This window comes from Dipteris shenzhenensis, chromosome 25, assembly GCF_047967505.1.
Source record: "Dipteris shenzhenensis isolate YYH24624 ecotype China chromosome 25, Dip_SZ_1.0, whole genome shotgun sequence".
In the NCBI taxonomy this organism is placed as follows: Eukaryota; Viridiplantae; Streptophyta; class Polypodiopsida; order Gleicheniales; family Dipteridaceae; genus Dipteris; species Dipteris shenzhenensis.
In genome coordinates, this window is record NC_141620.1 from 29,938,680 (window position 1) to 29,946,773 (window position 8,094).

The 8,094-nt window shown below is 40.9% G+C and overlaps 1 protein-coding gene across 1 annotated transcript; it reads right to left on the bottom strand.

Moving 5' to 3' along the window:
• Window positions 1–2,800: 2,800 nt before the first annotated feature.
• Window positions 2,801–4,460, bottom strand: LOC147885725 (protein EXORDIUM-like 3). Its single transcript, XM_087396607.1, has one exon. It carries the CDS (start codon window positions 4,088–4,090, stop codon window positions 3,074–3,076), a length of 1,017 nt encoding a protein of 338 aa, XP_087252733.1. The 5' UTR covers window positions 4,091–4,460; the 3' UTR covers window positions 2,801–3,073.
• Between the last annotated feature and the right edge of the window lie 3,634 nt (window positions 4,461–8,094).

The following is an 8,094-nucleotide window of genomic DNA, read 5'->3' on the forward strand; positions in this document are numbered from 1 at the left end:
GACTAGAAATTTTAAATAGTAACTATCGAAACACATACCTACAGTGGGAAAATAACAATTGAAAGGAGAAAAGTCAAAGGAAATTCATGATTGTTCTTTCATATTCTTGGCTTGGTCATGGAGATGCCATGTGTTGTATAGCAAGTTGGAAGTCAATTATGCTTTTAGTTTGGAATCTTAGAGTAGGAAACTTTATGTTGATGTAATGTTCTTCCACCCAACTTAATGCAATAGAGTAGATATGGTTATACAATTGCATGAGAGAGAGAGAGAGAGATTTTGTGAAACAAACATAAACATTAATAAACTAGCATTAAGGAAGGGCTAGGATTCTTCCACCTCATTCTTAGTGTTATCTTGCCACAAATCCAACACGTGCCAAGGGTTGCAAGTCATGGATAGAAATAAATCTAGGTAATAAAGTTTGTTCATTGCCAAGTTTCACCCCTTGCTCTCCTAGTGCTATATGGCCGTCAAGGACCAATGTATAGCCGATTGCATTTTACTTGATTGCCGGAGCATAAGGATCTACCTTTTTTGTTTTGGGGGGGGGAGGGGGGTGGGCAGAAATAAAAAATTTATTGCAAAAAGGAAAGGAAAAAAAATCCACTCTTCTTATCCGCACACAATTTGATAGTAATTCCATGAGGACATAAGTTTTACACCCAAGTAAACTTGGCGACACGCAATTTGATAGTAAGACTTAAGTCTTACACCCAAGTAAACTTGACGAAAAAGATCATTCCGCTTCCCAAAGGCTCTAAAGGAAGGTAAGCAACTTCCTCAAAATGGAACTCCCTCCGAAATTTTGTTTTGAAAACCACATTGTTGCCATACATCCATATTCGCTGGATCACTACTTCTCTAACCAATTGCCACACTTGCACAAGAATATCATTCATGCTGCCATAAGGAGTGTTCCCAAGGCACCCACCTTGATGAAACTAAGTAATCCCTCGTTAAGATTTAAGGCTTATGGTTGTGAACTATCGTTTCATATTCCACTGAATCGTCTCGAGACTACTGCATATTGAAGCAGCCACAGGCCAGCTACCTCTCTCTCTGCTGGCTCTACGCTGGATTTCGTACCAGCGCACGCAAAAGATTCACTCGGTACACGACGGAAAGATGGTAGCTTCGCGGCTCGGCGTAGTATCTGGACTTTTGGACTGTCTCTCGTTGTAGTTTGAGCCTTGAAGCCCCTGAAATCTGGCTCGCAGGCTTGCAACAGGAAGAGTGGCGGCCCCGCTCCAGACTCCAGCTATGTAAATGGCAGGACAAATCGAGTTGCAAATCTGAGAACCGACCCACGACAGCTTTCAGCAAGATTTAGACCTGCATCACGCGTGGTGTACTGAATCTACTGATCCTCCATTGGTTACCTAGATCATATGCATTCTAGGTCCCAAGACGCGCGAGAAAGGTAGAAAGGGAGCCTTAGGGAGGCAACAACAGTGCCCTTTCTGAACGGATTAAGACTTGTTCATGAAGCCAAGCAGACATGCCCGTGCGATTGCTGAGGCAGCAATGTCGTAAAAGATGGCACGGCAGAAAGATTTTGGTAGAAGTGGGAGTGGGGACCTATGGAAATGTCAGGTTTGCATTAAGTGAGGACCGAGGACGCTGCTGCTAGAGGATCAATCCCATCATCCGTGGAAGCTTGTTTTGAAGAATCCACACTCCACAGCACCGCCACTGTAGGAGAGGGAGACAGAAATCACAGCTGTGGACAACGGCAATGGAGGACAGGCAGCTAAGCGAAGGGGATATTTGGCGAATCGCACATGCCAACAGGAGAGAATGAACGGACTGCTTTCATGCACCCACTATACTACGAAAGCCAGCTGCAGCCCGTTGTTTTTGCAGGATCCAGATCCACCATCTCCAACAGGAGCGTGGGGTCTTCAATTACAGGAGGTTGATCTGACGGAGAAGGAGAAATCCACTTTCGCGCCACACATTTGCACATTTTCTGGCGATGTAATCGACAGAACCTCCGCTTTTGGACGATGCTCAACTCTCTCGAGGCCAGTGGAGGCATATCATGATTTGGGGCGATCGGTTCTGTCGTCACCATTGATCACATAATCGCTTCGACTTAAGTCGGTTCCAGGTTTCATGCTTGTAACCACCGACGCCGTTTATGAAGACTTCCCAATGACAAATCGTTCAAAACCAAAGGCTTGCATTTTTCCAAAGTCTGGCACCAGCTCGGACGCATAATCTTTTGCCGTATTCAAAGGCAGAATTTTGCAAATCAATTGCTGAGCAAACGATCGACATCGCCACGAATTGCAGGGTTGCAACAAGCACTCCACGTTCGTTTGTTTTTGCGACCTTTTCTGTATTCAGTTGCCGAACCAAATCGGGACTTTCATCACCTTAAAGCGAATCTCTAACCGTCGTTCGTCCGTTCTACCCATAATTACAGAGGCGTTCTTGCAATCAAGCACTTTGTGATTTCTGCAGATTCTGTGACGAATTTATGGTATGCTTAATTAAGGAAGCGACCGGATGGAGAAGTTTTCTGAGTCGTGACTCGTGACACTATATGCTCCAACTCCAAGCTTTGTTCCACTTCAAGGAAAACGTGTAGATATTGCAAAGCTGGAAAACGTGTTGTTTGACAAGACATTCTTCATTCATGCGCAAACATCTAGATTCATTCCTCAGTATCGTAGACACTCGCGACTTGATCTTGCGGTGTGATTATAAACAAATAGATCACAATTTGTTTTATAATTATCAACAAATAGATCACAATTATAAGGAATTTTCAGAGACAATGTGCTTAGTAAGATTCCAATGCATTTCAGCCTGAGATAGAGAGCACCGAGAGGGTGCAATCCTACACAACTTCGTTACAATCTAGCCGATATATACATACTTTACACCTCCTGTCTCACGATGATGGAATAGAAGATTGCAGCCCAGATAAATTCTTGCCGGTCGCAGCGAGATAAGCTTGGCATCCAAGCTAGCATTTCTATGGCTATGTATGGCTACGGCTGTAAATTAATCTTACACGAGAGCAATGTAAGGTGCTTATTATGGGTCCATCGCTAACTAACTCTTAAGCATCAAGAGCGTTTGGTCCTACGCAATAGTTGACAATCGGATCCCAAACCCATTGCACCAGAAACCGTCTCTTCTTCAGGCCGTTCATGTTGTACGAGGCACCCACACCATCAACAAGAACAGAGCCCATGTAGGAGCCTCCTCCTCCTGTTCCATAAATTCCCTCGCACAAGTCTGCGATTTCTGTTGGAGCAGTTGGATCGTTCCCGGCATACCAGGCATTGATTAATGGATTGGATGAAATCTCGGCTATTTCGTGGCCAATCACACTAATCATCCCATCCACACCTATGTCTGCATTAGGGGGCTTCAGCGGCGTGACTCCAGTCATGTAGGAAGGAACTGCAAAAGGATATGCGCAATACTGGGGGCATTGCTTTCCGGAATTTCCTATCCAAGCATAAGGCAATGTGTAACCGACGATGGAGGGGAAGGTGAAGTAGTGGAAGCCACAAACCGCTTGGCAGAAGTCTTGCATGACAACATCCTCTGCCGTTAGAACCATATACAGACCACCTTTCGAATCAACAGGCAAGGTGCCGTTCACGCCGATTGAGTTTCTAATCACCTCTTGAACGCTCATGCGCGACAGTATCCTTCCGTGGGAATAGTGATCACGAGATTCGGCAGCCACGACGACAGACTTGCTGATATTGGCACCGGTCTGGTCCGTGTAGAGTTGCACGGTGCTCCACCATCCCGCGACGGAGGGCTTTCTCTCTTCAGTCGACAGGGAATGGAGGAAGTCCCTGATGGTGGCCTTCTGGAAGGAGCGCCAGCTTCCATACCAGATGATATATACACGAATGCTGGAGGTAAGGACAGGACCCATATGGTAATTCATTTGGACGAAGGGGGAGGAGCCTTCGAAGCGTTTGGAGGAACCAACGATTGGAGCGACGTCTTTCTGTGGGAAGGAGGAGGAAGGATGGGTGGGGAGGAAGATATTGTAAGCTTGGGAAGGGGAGGAAAGATAAAAGAAGATGGCAATGGCAAGGTGAAGAAGAGCCATGGGAGCGACTAGAGAGGCCTTTAGAAGCAAGATGAGCTTTGCGATAGCTTTGCCAATGGATTGATTGTTGTCCCTAAGGTGTTTTGCTGCGCTTCGTTTGCTTGCAATCCGAGATGGACTACTATAAAGATGATGGGAAGGGAGCAAGGCTCAAGCTGCTGCTGTTGCTGTGATGACAGTGGAGGATTGAACATGTGACAGATTGTTCAAATTATGGGAGTTTGTGTAGAGGACGGCTGCTGCTACAACATACTGCTGGAGTGTCTACGGACCTGGGAGTTCAAATGAGGGAAGGAATTCAAAGGGCAGGAAAGAGGGTGGCCGTTGGGAAAGCAGGCAGCGGAGAGTTCGAGGCAAGAGCTATATGGCTTCCCAGACAAATTCAGAGCAGGACACGAGAATGAAGAGGAAGAAGTCCTCTTACAAAACAAGGCAGTTGCCTTCTCTTCTTATTATCGATCCCTCAAAAATAAAATAAAATCATCCCCCCCTCCCCTCCCAAAAAAAAAACACACACAAAAACACGAGCACTTTCGCCATGCCTCTTCGGGCCGTTTACAGTGGCCCCTCACCCCCCCGATTGAAATGAGCTCACAAGAGTGTCATGTGGCACATAGTAATTTGAGCTTGAAGTTGTCCGAGGAAGGAGGCTTCGCCCGGCACCCCTCCCATGGCACAATCAATTACACGAGATGTGCCCTCTCAACCACCTTACCACATTCGTTTCTACTAGATTCGTGTTCGCCCCCTTTGAATGTCACACTTGGACAAACGGCTTCAAAAATGATTTAGAGTGAGGCAATCGGTCGGGTGGTCTAAATCTAGCCTAGGGACAATTTCACACAATTGTTTGGACGCTTGTTTACTAAAGCACATCTAGGAAGCTACAACACTCACACACGCCTGCTTGTCATATAGAAAGTGGACGAACCAATACAGGGAACATTGAGGTCAAGCCTTTGCGCCTAGGGTGGCATATTGAGGCTGGATGAAGTTCTTTTTCACTAACACTCCCATTGGCCTAGTATTGTGTGCTAATTCCATCTTTCCTTTTGCCTATGTGAAACTTACCTAATATAGTGCTAAGCTAGTAATTGATTTTTTAAATGTGTTGGGCTATTAAAAGGCAATTTTATCCTGAAGATAAAAGTTTTGTAAAATGATCTTTATAAAAAGCAACCCAACTCAATTAACCTTTTAACATGTGGAAATGCACAAAGAGAATCCAATTCTCCACTAGAGCACTACCTTTGAGGAGGCATTGCTAATAACTATCCAAGTAAATATGTTTTATTCATAGCGCTACTAGTAAAACATATCTACCTAATAGTTATTAGCAGTGCCTCCTTAGAGGTAGTGCTATAGTGGAGAATTGGATTCTCCTTTGAAAATTTCCACGTGTAATTCTTAAAAAAGTTAAACTTAATTAAGTTTGGCTGCTTTTTATGTGATCATTCTACCAAGCTTTTACCTTTATGCTAAGGTGCCTTTTAATAGCCCAATAGGAAATCCGTTTGCTTCCTCTTTGCATCCAATTTTATGCTAAGTTGAAGTAGTCATATTCTCTTTCTATGCTATAGTTTGAGTAGTCATATTCTCTTTACTTTAAAGACGCCACCTATTTAAAAGGATTCCGGATGGACTTGTGAAGGCATTGTCACATTTCTTTGTGAAGTTTCATTAGCATTTAAGGAATTCTCCCACAAATTAAGCGAAGAGGGATGCATCATGTATATCAATACTTGTCATATTTGTTTTGCATAAGAATTTTACTTAGGAAACAAATGGGTTGCATTATTTAACACCCTTATCTATGTAAACCACTTTCTAATGGTTTTGCTATATATTTTACTCCCTCATTCACCTGTGCTAAAATAAAAAAGTGACATATAAAAACTTTGATAAAGCCTATCCAAATTATGGCTTAAAGATAGCCCACTAAAATACTAAATGATGAAATTCAATGATTTATAGGTACTACACTAGGTATATTATATATTTTCAATCAGATGTGAAGGTGGAATGTGAAAAAGAATAATTTAGTGGGAGAATGTCCACATCATGAGCATATATGTGTATATAGTATTTTTCCTAGTAATGAGAAAAATATAACACATTCTCATAATAAATACATCTTAAGCATTGGAGAATGTCACATAGTTACTGTGATTTCTTATAGGACTATCTTATGAAGGGGACTAGAAGAGCATATGGAAATCAATTTCATATGAATAAAGCTATTCTATCAATGTCTTGATTGTAGGACCATCTTTATAAAATGATATCACCACATAAAAGAAAGACTTCCATACATGGATACAGTTGCAATCCTTTGTTTGTTCATTTCTTAATTAGCAGAATGTGTTCTAAGAGTGAGAAGAACTAGAGTTTCACAAGTCTAAGTAATCATGTATCGATATTTTGTTAGTTCCAAGAATGTGCATCCATCAACTTTAACTCCCCTTGTATGATCTTATGTGCAATATTAAATCTTCAAAAATTGACCGGCCATATTGTCACAATCTATCCTACGTACAATAGCATCCACATCATCTCTTCATTTGATTTAGCTTTCATTGTTATAAAGAATTCTATTGCTAGGGGTTGAATTTCTTTTATGACAACTAAGGTCCCTTGACAACATTTATATTCCTTGAAGTAAATAACAAAGATTATGTATTTTTAAGGTCAATTGCCAAAAGATTAAAAAAAAAGATAGAATTAAGAACTATAATGTCATAATAACTAACCTAACCTTCCTTTAAGCAACTAAAAAACATCCTATATTTTTGGACATTTAGGTGGGGTCAATTTTGACTTTCAAAAGATACCATGAATGATAGACCTACAATGTGACTTTATCATAACAGATCCTAAATTCCTCTTAGCAAAAGGTTGTATTCATATAGATTAATAAAATACAAATAACATTCTATATAATCCATAATGTCATATGAGCTTAAAGAATGTTTTAAAAATCCATTACTCATAAGGTTTATACAACATAATTTTCAAATATAGATCCTTGTACAAAGTGATGGAAACCATAACCAACTCAAATGTATCCTCAATTCAAAATATCGTTGAACTACAACATTTCTTAGTGAATTCAATTTCTGATCATTTGGAAGACTTGTTTTCCTATGCACATACATGAATGCCTGCATGAAACACCTCTAATGTGACCTTATCATAAGGTTCATTGTTTGCTTGGGTGTAGCTATTTTTGGTGAGGTTTAGGGATTTTTTTGTATATTGGTATTTTGCATGACAGAGAACTTATGCATTGCTCAATGGAATTCGGCAAACTTTGTCTTCATGTTGTAGTACACATTTCAAAGTTGAACATGAGAGCAAAAAATTATGGAATAAGGATTTAGAACGAGACTGTCAAAGAATTACAAGTGCTATGTTGCATGTGAAGCATGCATCCTAAAGACTATAGGATATAGCAATCTATTCAAAAACATCAAAATTTTGTTATATACATACATGCAACCAAGTAATCATTCAAAACTACACTACGTGAGCTTCTCCTCAACCCAAGGACACACCTAAATGATAACATTAGGCATGGGTTAACAGCCCTCCAATGTTGTGCTAAAGTGATGCATACCCATTTGAGGGTTGCACGCTCCATAACTTTTTTTTGATTTGTTGAAATCCAAAACAGATTGAAAATTTGGAATCCAAACTAGTGGGACTACTACATGGTGGTCTTAAAACATTGATAGTTTTTGGTATTGGTATCTAGATTCAACCCAAAATGGAAGAAGTTGAAAAAGTGCAATTTGTGCATGTGCAAAGATTTTTTAATAAATCCAACACTATTTAAATTTTGGAATTGTTTCTTTTTCCATGCACTTTCTTGCTATATGGCTCATAAACATGCCAAAGGTCATTGCATTTCATAATACACAGCATCAAACCCGATAGCATGCCCTTTGGCCTATTTGTGTTTTGAAGCATTTTAAGCCACATTGCACTTGTTTGAGACATCCAAT